The 17440-nt window shown below is 47.0% G+C and overlaps 1 protein-coding gene across 5 annotated transcripts in view; it reads left to right on the plus strand.

The window, feature by feature from the left end:
- Positions 1-17440, plus strand: part of lima1 (LIM domain and actin binding 1) — a 78337-nt gene that overhangs the window by 54653 nt on the left and 6244 nt on the right. For 4 of the 5 annotated variants that reach the window (XM_033015784.1, XM_033015786.1, XM_033015785.1 and 1 more), the window contains 5 exons: positions 7120-7271; positions 11226-11318; positions 14976-15089; positions 16273-16342; positions 16930-17021. In XM_033015784.1, coding sequence (XP_032871675.1) covers positions 7120-7271; positions 11226-11318; positions 14976-15089; positions 16273-16342; positions 16930-17021 — 521 coding nt within the window. The remainder of the gene's footprint in view (positions 1-7119; positions 7272-11225; positions 11319-14975; positions 15090-16272; positions 16343-16929; positions 17022-17440) is intronic. The other variant, XM_033015787.1, reaches the window with a different exon arrangement.

Raw genomic sequence — 17440 nt, forward strand, 5'->3', positions numbered from 1 at the left:
TTGGTGGCAGGCACACCATCACGTTTACATTGCCAGTTAACCACTGATTTCTTTTCAAGTGGTCAGTGCAAAGTCTGCCTTCTTAAAAACTGGTATCGTTGCCAAAAGTGACTTGCTGTGTGAAAATGGGCATTTGTAAAAATAAACCCCAGTGTCCTCTGAGCTACGTGTTCCTGTATTGTTCAATATTCTTGCTAATTGTATTAGCATTTCAATGCTGCGTGTGCTTCAGCATGGAGCCATCCGTTAGTTAGATCGCAGTGGAACATAGTATTAAATCACAAGCGACTGCAGATGCTGCAGGTCTTGAGCAAAAAAAAACAAACTGCTGGAGGAATATTGAGTCACACCATTTAGTGAAACCACCTAACAAAGGGATGCTCTTTGGAGGCGAATAGTCATTTCCTGACTAGCTGCTGACTCTTTTTAAATTGGCGCAGAGTGCAATGGTTACCCGTTGAGAACGTATAAGAAACAACTAAATTCAATAATTTAATAACCCTAATACTAGTGCAAAAAAGCCCAGGGTGCCCCATCAAATCTTATCAATCGCTTGCTAATCGCAAGACTGCGTCCAACTGTTGTCTGGTGTGTTGATCGTTTTGCTAGATATGAACTGTTTTGGGAGAACAATATCCTGGTCCGCCCACCAAAGTGTTAAACAGAGATTGGTCAGATACTGAGCTTTACACAGTGAGAAGTAATCACTGAATAATATTTTAAATAAATGTACCTGCATGTTATACTGTTTAGTTTGGAGATACAGCGCAGATAGTCCACTGAGTTTGCACTGACCAGCGATCCCCGCACTATCCGACACACCCTGAGGACTATTTACAATTTTACCAGAGCCAATCGGCCTACAAACCTGGATATCTTTGAAGTGTGGGGAGGAAACGAGAGATCCCGGAGACTCCCCAGTCACGGGGAGAACGTACAAACTCCGTGCACTCAGCACCCGTAGTCACGATTCAACCCGGGTCTCTGTCCCTATAAGGCAGCAACTCTACCGCTGCGCCACCATTGTTGAAGTGGCTTGCTACTTGTGTGTGACAGCCTTGCTGCAAGTTTCAGTGGGTTAATCCATTACAGTGCCAGTACTACTTCTGTTCAAGTGGTACTTTCTGAACGAGTCCAGGAACAACGATGGTGGCCATGGTCAAGTGTAACTGAATCAGCGCTACTCCCTCCTCACCTCCTGCAGTGCACCACTGGCTCACTGTTGTTTGTGATGTTTGCTTTTCAAATATATTCAAGTATTCCACCTGTCTTCCTCTTGCAAAAACGGAATGCATTAACAGCATGTCTCAATCTCATCGTTCACCTCATCAACTGCAACTCTCCAGAATGCAGCTTTCTTTCAACTATTTAGACGTTCATTTGAAGAGCGGCTTTCAAGATGTTTTGCAGAATTCCTGTTCAATGGGGATGTGGATTTGTACATTCCACCTCTCCCTATCATTTTCCCAAGTGTGTTAATGCATGCATTAGTGTAATATCTTGCGCATCTGGGTGGGTAGCAGAGGAGGAGTGATAAAGGGGGTAATGGTCAGAATGTAGAGGAGATCTGGTCATTACCTAACAAAAGGATAAAACTAAACCATGGATCTTTTCGGCCCTGGAAGATGGAGGGTCTAACTAGAGATGGTTATTAAATAAGTGAGACAGAGGGAGGAGTAAAGCAGCAGTCCAGAGTAAGACACACTGACTCGTGTCACTGGAGCAGTGAGCAAGCAGTCCTTGTGAAAGCAACTTGTTCTCCCAAGTGTTTCTGCCCACAAGCTGTGGACCTCTTCATCCTTGCCACTTTCCCTCTGGGCTCCCTATATATCACCGTGTCACCTACTTGCCCTTTGCTTGGCACAGTCCCAAAATAGATGGGACATCTGTCCATCCAGCTGCACACTCACGCTCACACTCTCTGCCAGGGACTCCCCACTTCCATTCCGTGAGCGGCCATGTGTATGTGCGCGCTATTGTGATATGGTGTTTTGCTTGGAGTAAGAGGGTGTCTATGTAACCCGACAGAAAAGAGATGATTGCTGGCCTCAGGCAAACTTGTGTTCCACTTCCTCTTCCCGGCACTGAAGACGCTATTTTTTACCCAAAAATACGGCACGAAAATTGAATTGTTACTTTCTTTATTTTGATTTTTTTGAGCATGAGAAATTCTATGTCCCGCCAGCCTTTCAAAATTCAGCGACTCAAAATGGGGGTGCGTCTTCATTGCCGGGAAATATGGTACTTTATTAAGGGATATGGCTTTTGAAGACTTTATAAAAGTCGACTGACAGTTTACGGAGAGGAGAACAATCTGCGCATGCACTGTTTAAGATTTTTTAAAAGCCGACTGATTGCCTACCCTGAGTAATTACTCATGGCACGTGCCTGCTTGGCGCATACTGTGCAACTCGACGTGAATCTAAGCCACTGTCACTACATCATGAAGGCTCCAGCTTTCTACAACTTGCCCCCTCCCCCAAGACTGGTGCATAGCACTGTCCTTCAATATTTAGTTTGGAGATACAGAGCGGAAACAGGCCCTCCGGTCTACCGAGTCCATGCCAACCAGTGATCCCCGCACACTAACACTATCCTACATACGCTAGGGACAATTTACATTTATACCAAGCAAATTAACCTACAAACCTGTACGTCTTTGGGGTGTGGGAGGAAACCGGAGCTTCCCGGAGAAAACCCACGCAGATCACGAAGAGAACATACAAACTCTGTACAGACAGCACCCAAGGTCAGGATCGAACCCAGGTCGCAGGCACTGTAAGGCAGGCAACTCTGCAGTCCCACCGTGCTGCCCTATTCTGCTCGTCCCAAGTATTGATCCCCATAGCTCTTTGAAAAAATAAAATGCTTTCTCTTTATCATGTGCAAGCAGTTTTTGTATCCAGCATCCATCTGTGCAAAGTCGAGTTGTTGCATCCATGAGCCCTGCCCGTAGCTATCTATTCCTTTTTGACGACCTTAAAAGTCAACATTTAACTCCCTCCCCCCCCCAATCCCTTGTTAAAACATAACCAATATCTGCAGTGTGGGTGCCCAATCCCATTTATCAAATCAGTGGCACTCAGTACCCCTCTCCCAGACAGATTGTGTTTTCTTGTTGCATCCCAGAAAGTCTGCATGGAGGTTCCAGGACTTGAATGTGTTCATGTCCTGGGATCTGCTCCTCAAGTTGTGCTGACAGTTTTCACACATTCCAGCTGCCCCATCTGTGTCATTTCCTGTTGACTCTATTCTTCCCCCCCCCCCCCCCCCATACAGCCAATATTTGTTAGCCTTTCACATTTCATGATTTAGCAATTTTCCAAGTGAGGCCATTTCCTGTATGCGAGCCAAAGGTCAAATGCATTCGGTGCATTTCTGCGTGTGGTGGTGGGGGGGGGGGGGGGCGCAGAGATCAAAGAGGGACCATTGGAGACTACTTTGCACCTTTTTCGGTGACGTATACATGGCGATACTTTGCATACTTTGTGTATGGCATGCAACTGTGACTTGTCACATGTGATAATAAAGTATCACTCAACATGATCTACACGTAAAAACCCGAAACGTCACCTATTCCTTCGCTCCATAGATGCTACCTCACCCGCTGAGTTTCTCCAGCATTTTTGTCTACCTTCGATTGTTCCAGCATCTGCAGTTCCTTCTTATACATGTAAAATGTATGCTGTTTTCTCCCTTTCAGCCTAAAATTAAAAGACTATCGTTGACTAATCGCGTCTAGAATTAGCCTTGTTTCCCTTTAAAAATGAGGACCACGTTTGCCTCGTGATCTTTGGCCAGATGGTGATTCTCTTCAATGTGTAGAGCTTTTTGTTTTGCTACCTGTTTTGTTGGAGTTGGACATGTGCTCTGCTGGTCTGTGCCTCATTCTTAGAATGATTCCTGCACTCTCTTTTGTCATTTAAAACCAATCCACATGGAGACTCTCATCACTGAAAAGCGCAAATAATGCTTCAAACTGGGCAGAAAGGGTCTGGGCAGAAAACATCACCCATTCCTTCTCTCCAGAGATGCTGCCTGACCCGCCGAGTTACTCCAGCATTTTGTGTCTACCTTCGAAGAGGAGCACTTGGTGGACAGATGAAATTATTTTAAAGATGTCGGTCAAAACTATCTTGGGGAGGAGAGGTGGGGGAATGTAACATCCTCTCTGACTCTGGACGAATCCCTGGCCCACAATCACTCGCTGTATTGAAAAGCTCATACTTATGTTACTTAACTCGACTTAATGTCTGAAAGAGTGCACCACTCCCTCAACTGCCCTCTTGCCCCCACTGCCAGTTTCCAAATATGTACAAATCCAGAATCAACAAATTTACCCCCTGGGTCGGCAAAATGTATCCCCTGGGGGTCAATTTACCCCAGGTTGGGAGCCCTTGGTTTAGAGTTACAGCATGGAAACTGGCCTTTTGGCCCACAAGTCCACGCCGACCAATGATCACCCATACACTAGTTCTATCCAACATACTTGGGACAATTTGCAGAAGTCAATTAACCTACGAACCTGCGCATCTTTGGTGTGTGGGAGGGAACGGCAGTGCCCAGAGAAAACCCACGCAGGTCACGGGGAAAACGTACAAGCTCCGTACAGGCAGCACCCGTAGTCGGGATGGAACGCAGGAGGAATGGCAGGCAAATGGGTCTGCCGCTTGGAGTTTGGCATTCTGTCTTGTTCCAGGATATGGATGGCTACTTTGTGACTGAAGTGAAATCCCCACCGTCCTGTTTCCCTTGATTTTCCTGCCCTTCCCCACACCACATCACAACCCTTGACTCCCTGGGGTTTATTTCTCCTTTAAACCAGCAGTGCTCGGGTTTCTTAATTTGCAGCTTCAACATTTTGACAAACATTGCATGACTTTGGGTAATTCAAGACTGTCATCTGCTGCTAGCCAGCACTTTCTTTTGGACTTTGTGTTATGGCAATTTTTTGTGTTTTTTTAACATATTGTCTTTCTTTTCAACTGGATCATGCGGTCTTGGAGCTAGTTGGCTGTGTGCTCTGACAGTCCAGTTTTAATTCAACAAAGCTTTCAACTGTGGCATTTAAAACAGACCATTAAAACACAAGTTATCGCATTGTGAGTTTCCATGTGGGACTGACTTTTTTTTAAATTTCCTCTTTTTAAAAACTCTGAGTGCTTGTTGGGGATTGAACCGGGCGAGCAGCAGCAGAGATGAGGGAGGGGCTCCCCTGTTGTGCAGGGCGGGAAAAGGGGCCTGAAGCAAGCTGCCTCCCCTCCGGCAGGAGAACTTTCACCTGCGTGCTGCAGCATTTCAAGGGCAAGGCGCCTTGTATCATCTGATGCCGAGCAGCTGATGAGCAGTTGGCAGAATCTGTCAGGGAGGAGGAGAAGCCGTGTTCCATTGACTCATTCCTACAATTAGTCCACATTAGTATTCAGGCCTAATCTGTTATTAGATCTGAATGTAATTAGAGAGCATGTTGAGGAGGAGCCACATTATACAGCAGATGCTGGCTATATTTTGGCTTTTGTGACAAAGCAATTTGTAAGTTTTCTTATTATAATCATTTTTGTGGGTTTTTTTTAAGTATGAATGTTTTTGGGAAGTTCCTTTTGTACTACCGTGGCACAGGCCCCATTCAATGTTTGCATCATATCTGAGCTCTAACTGGGCGGCAGCAGTAGGATTGTTCTAAGATGAGCTGGCAGAATGAGTGGGTTCACAGCTGTGATTGCTGTAGGTGAACTGCAAAAGCTTTAGTTTAGAGAAACGGGCCCTTTCGCCCACCAAGTCCGTGCCGAGCAGTGATCCCCACAGGCTAGCACTATCCTACACATACTAGGGGCAATTTGCAATCTTTACCAAAGCCAATTAACCGCCAAACCTGCACATCTTTGGAGTGTGGGAGGAAACCAGAGCACCCGGAGAAAACCCACTGGGTCACAGGGAGAACGTACAAACTCCATACAGAGAGCACCCGTAGTCGGGATTAAACCCGGGTCTCTGGCGCTGTAAGACTGCTGTGCCACCGACTTGGATGGAGGGAAGAATACTGGAGCCCATCAGCCCCTGTCCTACTGTCATCTTTTAAAAAGAACCAATTCAGAGTCACACGGAAACTGCTTCTACAGCAACTGAATGGAATTCAGAAACCGAATAGGGGCAGGCTGTCAGCAAGAGAGCAGTAGATTGAGCTGTTCACTCTGTACGCCACAGTCAATCTGTTCTCTCCTGTGTTGTTCCTGGAGGTTTGCGAATTGGTGACAGTACCTCTGCCATTGCATTAGTGACAGGTCAGTATTTGGGGCATTTTGCCATTTCTGCAATTGATTGAGATGAGCAACATCGCCATGATGCTGCCTGACCCACGGAGATACTTCAGAACCTTGTGTCTTGCCTTTGCTCTGCTAGTCTCGTTCCCCAGCACGTGGTTATCCTGTGAGTTGGGGGGGGGGGGGGGGGGGGGGGGGGGGGGGCTTGGCTTGGCTTGGTAATGTTGCCTTGATGGCAGGTAAACCCTGAATGCTTCTTTCAACCTTCTCGCAGTGAGAATAATTTTGAGAGCATTTGATTATTTTTTTTAGCTCTTCCCAAATGACTACTCTCTAGATTTTAAACGCCTTGACTAGGTATTGTGCTCTTTCAGCATTGGTATATAATGGGTCTGGTTCATGAGAGTATGTATATTGATGGTAGCGTGGAGATTTGGCTGCTAATGCCGGTTCCGTGCCTTTCTTGCTGTAGTAATTTTAAAAAATCTGGCCAACTGAAAGGAAAAATGAAAATGTAAAAGACCATGCAAAAAAAAAAGTGTATCCTAATTATAAAGTCAATGATAAAGTTAAACAGTCAGACAATTATAAAGTCAAATATGATCTGTAATCATTTGCAGATGCGTAGGCCCGTTCCCCCTTTATCCTGGTTGATAACCAAAATTCCACCGACCCTGGTTGTGTGGCAATAAATTCTATCAATTCTATCAATCAATGGTGTAGGGGTAACATGGTGGGGTGGGGAAATGCATAATATTGATGGCAGTCTAATTGTGTTTGTATTGTATAGTGCTGCTTTCTTTGATCTGGCGACTGTGTTCATTAACGTTGCATTTGGCTCTGTTTGCACTTCATGCAGACCATACCTCGCCGGGAACGAGCCCTGATAAAACTGAATCTAAGGTTGGTACGGAGTTGGCAGACATGCAGGAGCAGACATCAGTGAAAGACAGAATGGCATTGTACCAGGCTGCTGCATCACAGAAGGAGACCAACCTCCAATCTCCTACAGTAAACACCTTTTTGAATACGCTTCCATCTGCGGCGCACTTGATTGTAATGCACCATGAAGTAATGTTGTTGAGGACTTCTACTATAATCTTGCTCTTGCTGTAAAGTTGGGACATGCACTAAGAAGTTCTAATTGTGCCCACTATGCCTTTGCTGAAGATCATACCTGCACTTTTTGCAGCTGAATCAAAATCTAAGCCTGCTAACCAGACTGATTCAGATTTTTATTTTGCATGCATTACTTGTCCCTTCCCTCTCACCCCCACCCTTCACCTTCAACATGATTGGCCCGCACACTATGCGCCTCTCCTGTAACCTTTAAGGTACGAACTTTGAGTAAGAGGGACCTGCAGATGCTGGTTCACACCCAAGATAGCCACAAAATGCTGGAGGAACTCAGCGGGTCAGGCAGCATCTCTGGAGAAAAGGAAAAGGTGACGTTTCGGGTTGAGACCCTTCTTCAGACTTGGAGAAGAGTCTCGACCCGAAACTTCACACTTTTGTTTTCTCCAGCGAAGTTGAGAACTTCAATGCTTTATCTGTCACACACAAGTCCTACTTAAGTCTGCAACAGGCTTGTCAATGAGTCATCAAAGGACCAGCGCACATTTTGTCTCTGGGGGACGGTGGCACAAACATGTGCTGGCGGCTGCACCTCCAGCGGTTGTCCCCGTACACCGCGGCCAAACAAAGCGCACTCGCTATTTTGCAGGCAAACGCAGCGTACAGTTTGCGCACAGCAAGTTCCCACAAAACCTGGCGATAAATTGTCCATTAAGTCGCTTGTTGGATGAATGTTGGCTCAGGCAAGCAACTATTTGCTTTAAAAAAAAAAAAAGAAATAATAATAATAAAAAAATAAAATAAAAAGGTGGCATGGGATCTTTAATGGGTAAATGGGGCTTTTGTTTTCACGTCTCCAACCGCACCTCCACCAATGCATCACTCCCTGTGGTTAGCAGAGATGCCAGCAAACGTGCAGCTTCAGTCTGGAGCCTTTGAACTCTGCAGTACGAGTTGTGCCAATTGGGCTGAGCTGCATGTTACTGTGTCTCTGCTCTGTAATTTAAAAACTCTGTTTCTTCAAGCACTTTCCCCTGAAAAGCAAAGTGGCGCAAATCTTTCCTGCCGTGCTGCTGCGTCAGACTGTGAACTTGAGCCCAGTGATATCTGGTTACTGGATAAGTCGTGCATCATTATCAAGGGGGAGGGAGTTGCACAAATTGTTCTTGTACTGTTGTCCTGCAGCAGCAACCTTTTCCTCAGCTGCCTCAAACTGTCCGCATCACCCACTGCTTTTGGGCCAGCATTTGTTTGCCTTGTGTTCTGCTGAGACCCTCTTTTGTGTCCCTGCTGGGTTGTGTCCCTCCCGGCTTCAAGGTCCGCATGCAGTCGTTGGTCTGTGTGGTATGGGGTATATTTGCTTAGCGGTTAAGTTACTGAATTTATGTCCCGAAGGCTATTAATGATCCAACAACACACATTCAAATGGTGACACGTGTTCAAATCCCACCACAACTGCTGGGGAGTTTAAATTCTTTAATTTGTAGCTGAAACCGTTAGATTCAAGAAAGCAAAGCATGCTTTTTCTTGAGATTCCAGACCCATGGCAGGGCCAAATCCCAGGAGCATCTGACTTGATCTGTGCCCAACTGGTGCAAGGATTCCCTTTTTTTAAGCCAGTGTTTCCAGGCTCCCTGCATTTCAGACGAGCAATTGCCTTTTTCTCCTTCCCCTTGTGGTCTGTGGGCAGCTGGCACTAGCACTGTGGGTGGGAAGGGAGGAAAGAGAAAGACCGAACACAAGAGACGCGTAGCGGGTCAGGCAGCATCTGTGGAGAGGAGAACGGTTAACGTTTTGGGGTTGAAGACTCATTTCTGGTGAAGGTTACCATTCTTACCAGCGTACACCTTTGCTGTTCTCGTCTGCTGTTTAACTAGACGCTGATCAAGGTACCTTGCACCACTTTATACTCCTGTCCCCTGCCCTTTTCTGCTCTGCTGCCCCTTCCAGCACCTTGCTCAGTCCACAGATCCTTCAAGGCGAGTCCTTCCTGATGGCCTACATTGGTTTTACAGCAATTTGAAATAGCTTTGAAAAAATGTCTTCACCCTGACCTTTTAAAGAGTTACAGCTTTGGTTTAAATAAGGTCACCTCAGGCAGACCCCAGGATGGAGGGCGACTTGATTCCACTCCGGTTTTGCCGTCTGAGGCCAATGTGCAAAGGGCTGTTCCTTGGAGGGAGGGGGTGGTGGCTGAGTGGGGAGTTTGGCTCTCTGCTGCCGATGGGTTGCTATGTGATCCCATTAGGGTGTAACGTTTCACTGTCTGCTGCCGCCAATGTGATTGTTTGAATAATTAATTTCCCCCTGTCTCTGTCTCTCTCCCTCTCTCTCCCCTGAGACACTAAGCCTGAAGCAACACTGCTGCTGTCTGCCCTTCACATGGCTGTTAACCCTTCATGAGCCCAGTGATCCAGCAGGCTCTTGTCTGGGTCCTGTGAGAAGCTGCCATTATCATCATCTTTCCCCCTCCCCCAGCACTTGAACTCGGCTTGCATTCCACATGGATGAATTTGTCTCGCTTGGACAAATACAGTCCAAGTTCCACACGTTGACAGCACGATTTTATTTCCCTCTTGCTTTTAATTCAATTTCAGGCTGATTCCCTCACTTCCATCTTTCTGTCACTTTCAGTCACAGCCTTTGATAATTCTACCTTTTGAGCTGAGCAGACTTCATATTACAGCTTTCAGTCACGTTTCTGGTTAAATGTTCTAAATGTAGTGTTGTGCACAGTAACAAACCTTTCCCAGCCTAGTGAGTTTCTCTTCTTACTCTAAAATAGTACTATCTCCTTAAAAAAAAATATGGGGACTTGCTGCAATCTGCAGATTTGAGTTTGCGTAGCAGCTTACCGCATCTTTACAGCACTTCGCAACCAGTGAAATTGGATAATAGTGTGATTGTAGTGTAGCCAAACATGGCAGTCAGTTGTGCATGGCATGACCCCAAAGTAGCAAATGAGTGGAAGAACCATCAGATGATTGGCCAGGACCCCAGGAAGCTGCACTGTTACTATAAACTCTGCTGTTTTATATTTACATCCATTGAGGGGTAGCCGGCCGGTGTCTGTTTGAACTTCGCATCCGAAACATGGATCACGCTTTAACAGGGCGTGTTTGCAGGGAAGCCATTCTGCCCCTCATTGTGTTTTGATGATGATTTTTAAGCCCATTTTTATCAAGGTGACCTTGAGGTGATAGTGTGTGGGAAGGAACCACAGATGCTTGTTTGCACTGAAGACAGACACAAAATGCTGGAGTAACTCAGCGGGACAGGCAGCATCTCCGGCGAGAAGGAATGGGTGACGTTTCTGGTCGAGACCCTTCAGACTGAAACTGCTTCTCTCCAGAGATGTTGCCTGTCCCGCTGAGTTACTCCATTTTGTGTCTATCTTATTGAGGTGATAGTTGTCATCTGGTGGACACCGTTCTCTCTGACTCTTTGCATGGAGGTCGTGGATTCAAGACTTGCCCCAGAGACATGAGCAGACAATGCTTGAGTGAAGGAGTGCCGTATTGTTGGAGGTGCATCCTAGATGGTTGGGTTTATGTAAAAGAGCTCACTGTGAGAGGAGTTCCCTGGTGTCCTGGCCAACATCTATTCCTTTATCATCCTCCTTAAAAACAAATCTCCTCAATTTGCTGGTTGTGGGAGCTTGCTGTGCGCAAATGGCTGCCGTGTTTCCTGCATGTGGAGCAGTGACTGCCAAGTTAATCTTTGGCTACAAGATGCTGTGGACCCTCGACAACCCCCAAGGCTGTGACGAGGCTATAGAAAGGAAGGCTTATTCTTAAATTTGTTCCAGTTGAAGTCTCTCGATTCGAGAAGTGATTGTTGAACTGAGCTGGACTGCTTCTGACACTAACTGTTGTCTTGGAAATTGCCTAGACTTTGGAAGAGCATGTGGCGCCGGGGGAAGTGGTCGGCTCCAAGGAACTGTGGGAGACCAGGGAAGTGGCCAGTCCGAAGAAGCTGTCACAGGTAAAAGGGCCGTGTTTGACTTGCAACCTCTCTTGTGGATGTGGGTGACAGCCACCCATGGCAGCGTGGATACAGGCCCTTTGGTCCAACTTGCCCACACCGACCAACATGCCCCATCTACACTAGTCCCACCTGCCTGCATTTGGGCCATATCCCTCCAAACCTGTCCTATCTGTGTACCCGTATAAATGTTTCTTAAATGTTGGGATAGTACCTGGCTCAACAATCTCCTCTGGCAGCTTGTTCCATTCACCCATCACCCTTTGTGTGCAAAGGTTACCCCTCTGGTCCCTATTAAATCTTTTCCCCCCTCACCTTAAACCTAAGTCCCCTGGTTCTCCATTCATTCCCCTACAGTGGGCAAGAGACTGTGGGTCCACCCGATCTATTCCTCGCATGATTTTGTACACCTCGTGCAGATCACCCCTCATCCCCTTGCACTCAAAGTAACTCCCAGCCTGTTAGACCTCTCCTTATAGCTCAGGGCCTCGAGTCCTAGCAACATCCTCGTAAATCTTCTCTGCACCCTAGCCAGCTTAACGACATGCGTATTATAGACAATAGGTGCAGGAGTAGGCCATTCGGCCCTTCGAGCCAGCACCGCCATTCAATGTGATCATGGCTGACCTTCCCCAATCAGTACCCCGTTCCTGCCTTCTCCCCATATCCCCTGACTCTGCTATTTTTAAGAGCCTGATCTAGCTCTCTCTTGAAAGCATCCAGAGAACCTGCCTCCACTGCCCTCTGAGGCAGAGAATTCCACATTCTATAGAAAAACTTTTTTTTTATTCCCACATTTTTGGTTTGTTTCTGCAGGAACTCAGTGGGTCGATTGTCTTTCTTCTTATGTCTTGCCTATCCTGTGATTGCAAATGCCACAAAGTCCAATAGAACATGCCTCAATCACTCAGCATCCAGGCAGCCTAAATGGCAAGAGAAACAATGAATGTTTCTGTTCCAGGACCCTTCCATTTATTTTTTTAAAAAAGGAACAGCCAGAAGACGTGCGTGTTTTCTCACTTTGGTTTCGCCAGTTCTGAGGGAAGGTCACCGATCCGAAACGTTAACTCTGTTTCTCGCTCCTTAATTCTGTGACAGCAGCACTTGCCAGCTGCCGTTGCCTTCCTCAGGGCAAGGAGGTCAATCTGTTTAGCAGTCAGATTGACTTGCATACGGTTTCACCTCAGGCGACGGTACCTCCGCTGACCCCTTGCCTTCCCCTGATGGTTATCAGAAGTAAGGATGACTGACCACAGGTCCCCGGCATAGAGACACCGTTAAACCTCCAGAGCACAAACAGGTTCACCTGACATTTTCCTGCATCCTATCCCGAAGTTTCAGACTGGTACATTCATCTATTGTGAGATCTGTGTCCATTTTAATTTTGAAATGTTCATCCTGTGAATGTTGTTTTTCAATGTAAAGGGTCGGGCGAGGTTGGCAACAGCTCTGCTGCTGGCCATGTACCTTTGTTACCAGAGTCAGTATGTGAGAGCAGAATTGGGCTTTGAAGATGATTGGCTGGTGCACAGAGAGGATTGCCACTGGTTTGAATCTAAATTTACACGCGGTGAGAACTTAGAACAGGGATGCACGCTGGCACCGGCTCTCCGGCCCGCCATACAATACAATACAATACCGTTTATTTGTCATTTGAACCTCACATGAAGTTCAAACGAAATTTGGTTTCTACAGTCATACAAGAAAAGAACCAAGACACACACCAACACAATTTACACAAACATCCATCACAGTGAGTCTCCTCCTCACTATGATGGAAGGCAAAGTCTTGTCTCTCCCCTGCTCTCCATTCCTCTCCCAAAGTCAAAGCCTCCAGCGGGCGCTAGCAAGTCCCACGGCGACTTAAAGCTGCGCCGGGTGATGTAGGGTCCCCGCTCCAGGTCACTTTCAACCCCGCAATTCGGGCGGGAGAAGTCGCCGTTGCCGGTGCCCCGCAAAGCGGTCTCCCACCGGGGACCCGCGAGCTCCCGGTCTCACCATCCACCGGAGTCAGGTCGCAGCAGCTCTCCACGCTCCGAAGCCGGCCAGCTCTACGATGGTAGGTCCGCAGCTCCGCAGGCTCCATGACTTGGGAAAGGTCGGGTCCCCGTACAGGGAAGAGATCTAAAAATTTCCCCCACCCACCCCCCCCACCCCCAACCACCCCCCCCCACCCCCAACCACATACACAGTCAAAAGCCCACCACAAACTATACCCTCAACAGGACAATAAAATAAAAAAAGACAGACGGACTGCAGAGGCCGCTGCGACGTCGGTTGAGCCGCCAACCCCACACGGACAGCTTCCGCTCAACAGTTTGTCCGCTGGTGCCTCCGTAGCTCTCAGCTGCTGATGTCTAACCAGGCTCCCGACTGTCACCATCAACATGGGGCTTGGTTTGTGTGCCGTTAACAGGTGGGCAGAGGGTCTGTTGAATCCCTCGTTGCCCACAAGGTTGAACCTGTCCCAAGTATTTATTGAATAACTGCAGTGATGCTTACCCCAGACCATGCCCTTGGTTGTAAAGAGCGTTGGGAGTTGTGCCACAAAATGTAGAGTCCTACAGTGTGGAAACGGGCCCTTCGGCCCAACTTGCCCATGCCGACCAACATGCCCCATCTATACTAGCCCCACCCGCCCCGCGCTTGGCCCATATCCCTCTGAACCCATCCTATTCATGTACCCGTCCAAGTGCCTTTTTAAACGTTATGATAATACCTGCCTCAGCTACCTCCTCTGACAGCTCGTTCCATACACCCAACACCCTTTGTGTAAAGAAGAAAAAAAATCACCCTTTGGATTACCCCTCTCACCTTAAACCTATGTCCTCTGGTTCTTGATTCCCCTACTCTAGGCAAGGGACCTGATCTATTCCTCTCATGAAATGTTACATCTCAATAAGATCACCCCTCATCCTCCTGTGCTCCAAGGTATAAAGACCCAGCCTGCTCAACCTCTCCCCTTTTATGTCTTTGTGAATCTAAAGGGAAGATATTGAGAATAATAGATGTTGTGTAACAGGACACGACGAATAACCACATCAGTAAAATGTGCAGCAACACGACATCTATTATTCTCAATATTTCCCTATAGTTTCACCTTCTTCCTTGTCCGCCCATCCCCTGCAGCAAAAACACAACTGAATGGGGGGGGGAAGCAGATGAAAGGCAGTCGAGAGGCAGTCGAGGGACCAGGAAGTAAGATGAAAATTACAATTTGGTCTGCCATAGTTGTATAGCACTGCATCCATGCTGACCTTTTTTTGCCCACCTGCATTAATCCCATTTGCCCACATCTTTGGAGTAAACATCTTTTTAAGACTTGGTTTCAATGTTCCTGGTTTGAGTTTTGAATTGCACCATTGTTGCAGGGTGCAGCTGTCCAATCTGTTGCAGTCCTGTCTCCTCTTGGACCTCCATTTTGGTCCGTAATGCTGACAGCATGCTCACTGTATTGTTGGGACTTCACCTGCCTTTATTGCCTCTGTGCAAGCAGTTTGAGCTCCTGAGTAATTACTTGGTTTATTTTTCATTTTTCATTTCTTTAAACACCCTGTAATTTAACCAGCTTGCAGATGAGGGCAGACTGTGTTTTGCAAGACCATTGTGATGTTCTTTTGATTCTCTGCATGTTTGTGCTGCCTTTATCTGTTGTAGTCTGACATATGCACCAGTGACCTTGAAATACACGCAAGCAACGGCAATGAACAGAAAGAGAATGTGCCACCAGAACCTTTGACCAGCACCTCCCCCCATGCGGAGCTGCAGAAGGTATGTCAGCGTTCTTTAGCAGGAATAGTTGTACAGTATTGATCCCAGCAGGGCTGACTTAGAGTCATGGCTGAGTTGTTTCTACTTGAACCGTAGCTACTTTGTTTCAAGAATCCACCAGCTTGACTTTGGCTCGATGCCTGGATTCGGAGAATGGTAGGAGATTTGCTTCCCTTCCATAGTTTCGGGATCAAAGCCTCCCATTACCTTTAGAATTCCCTTCAACCTCTGAAGGTCGATATGTCCTCCACCCATTTTCCTGATGTTGTGTGATTTAGTATTTGCTGGTGTGTGAGATGTCCTGAGGTGCCCGTTCTTGTATCCGTTGCAAACATCGGGACGTGTTGCAATATTCAGTAGATGCATCCACACGCTTTCTTGGCTGCCTTAATAATTGTGAATGAGTGCCCTCTTCTGGTCAGCCCACACTCTGCAATCTCCATTGTTCATAGTTTTCACACTGCTGCCAATCAACACTCTCTAAAATCAGCAGTTTGGTCATTTATTACTCTGCTGCTTGTAGCTCCTGGTGCACACATAGTCTCTTGTGATTTTCCACATTATTGCACTCATTGCTGGCATATTTCAAATCCTTCAGTTTCTGGAGAACTTCAAAGCAACACAGTATTAATTCAGGGACTGCGTTGCCTGCTGGCCTCTTAATGAAACCGCTTTTCCAAGTAACTTTTCTGGAGTTGGGCACTGCACCTTGAAACTCCCTGCATGTGAGGAACATATCGCCATAGCCCAGCAGCTTTACATCTGGTCTGAAGAAGGGTCCCGACCCAAAACATCACCTATCCATGTACTCCAGAGATGTTGTCTGACCTGCTAAATTACTCCAGCACTTTGTGTCCAGCTTCACATCTCTGACCAGTGATTCTGGTTTCTGCAATGCCAAGTTGTTCCAGTTTCATCCACAACTTACTTTAAAAACGGAACCTATTCAATCTCAGTTTGTAAAATAATCCCGGAGCACCATGATTTAACTAGTATCTTGGAAATTTTTAGCACCAATCTCTTGCTCTTCAATCTTTTTTACACTGCTGACCAGGTGATTAATGATTGAATCAAGGTGTCCATTATGCACCAGAGTGTAAGCGCATTGATCAGATTGAAGAGCAGCAGGAATTTCGTACACTAGAAAATGCAACTTTCCAATTTCCCTTGTGCTTTTCCTCAGGGCTCTGTGATTGAGAGCACCCAATCCTCTTGGAAAAGTTTGCTTTCTGAAAGATGGGGAGATGCCCAAGGTAAGGGATGCTGGCGTTACACTCCGTTACCCACACAAGTCTTTCCTGTACCAGACACCACCCCTACCCCTAGCCACCCAGAGCCCAACTGCCTCTGGAGTTCTGCCCAACACTTCCTGTGGGGGGTGGGGGATGTAATGTTCACGCTCTAAATTATTCGAAGTCAGTGGACCAAATGGAGCCCGGCTTTGGTCAAGGCACTAACTGGCCATTGGTGGTTTAGTTCCAAAGCCGTGCTGATCAGAGATCCCAGTGCATCAGCCGCTCTGCTGTGTGGTTGAACTCTGGAGTCTGCCTGTGCACAGGGTCCACGTATTTCACCAGAGAATCTGCCCCTCTCGCCCTCCACCATCCAGACTGGCAAGTGAGCACCATTATCCCCACCCCCATGGGGATCTGTGGTCAGCTGCTGCTGCACAACCATTTCCAGCCAGAAGGTGGCCCACTAGAGGCCTTGCCATGTTTGCATTTCAAACTGAAAGTAAGCATTGATCCTCTGTTTGTGCTGGCACCTAACAAAGCAATCACTGTGGGGTTTAATTCATTCTTTTAATCCTTTTTAATAAAAAAACTGAATTTTAATGCAGAAAATGAAGGGATGTCAAAGCTTTCAACTGACGATATAAAACAACAAAGACCAACCATGGAAATACAAAATATTCCAGCCAAACCTGTTAAGGTAGGCGCTCCACTGGGTGGCATTTAAGTTCAACTTTACAGCAAATAGTGCAACAAAAAAAACGTCTTCCTCTTCAGTCATCTTTGTCTCCCTGCTGATGGTATCTGTCCACACTACACTGGTGTTGCCCCAACATCTCACCACATGTGGCCACTCTCTGTGTAAGCTTGGGTGACAAGCGAGAGCAATGGGTGGTGAACGGGGGGGGGGGGGGGGGGGGGGGGAGGAACTTAAATACCTTATTTCACAATGGATGTCTCCTAGAGTTGGAAGTCTTTTGCTGTGGAATACTTTGTCTGAAATCAGGTGCAGCTAAATCCATTTGCAGTACCCAAGTTCAGCTAATCTGGAAGAGAAGTGTGATGAAACCTGACTCGGTGGGTCAGGCAGCGTCTCTGGAGAACATGGATAGGTGCCGT

The sequence above is a fragment of the Amblyraja radiata genome, chromosome 46 (genome assembly GCF_010909765.2).
Source record: "Amblyraja radiata isolate CabotCenter1 chromosome 46, sAmbRad1.1.pri, whole genome shotgun sequence".
Taxonomy (NCBI): domain Eukaryota; kingdom Metazoa; phylum Chordata; class Chondrichthyes; order Rajiformes; family Rajidae; genus Amblyraja; species Amblyraja radiata.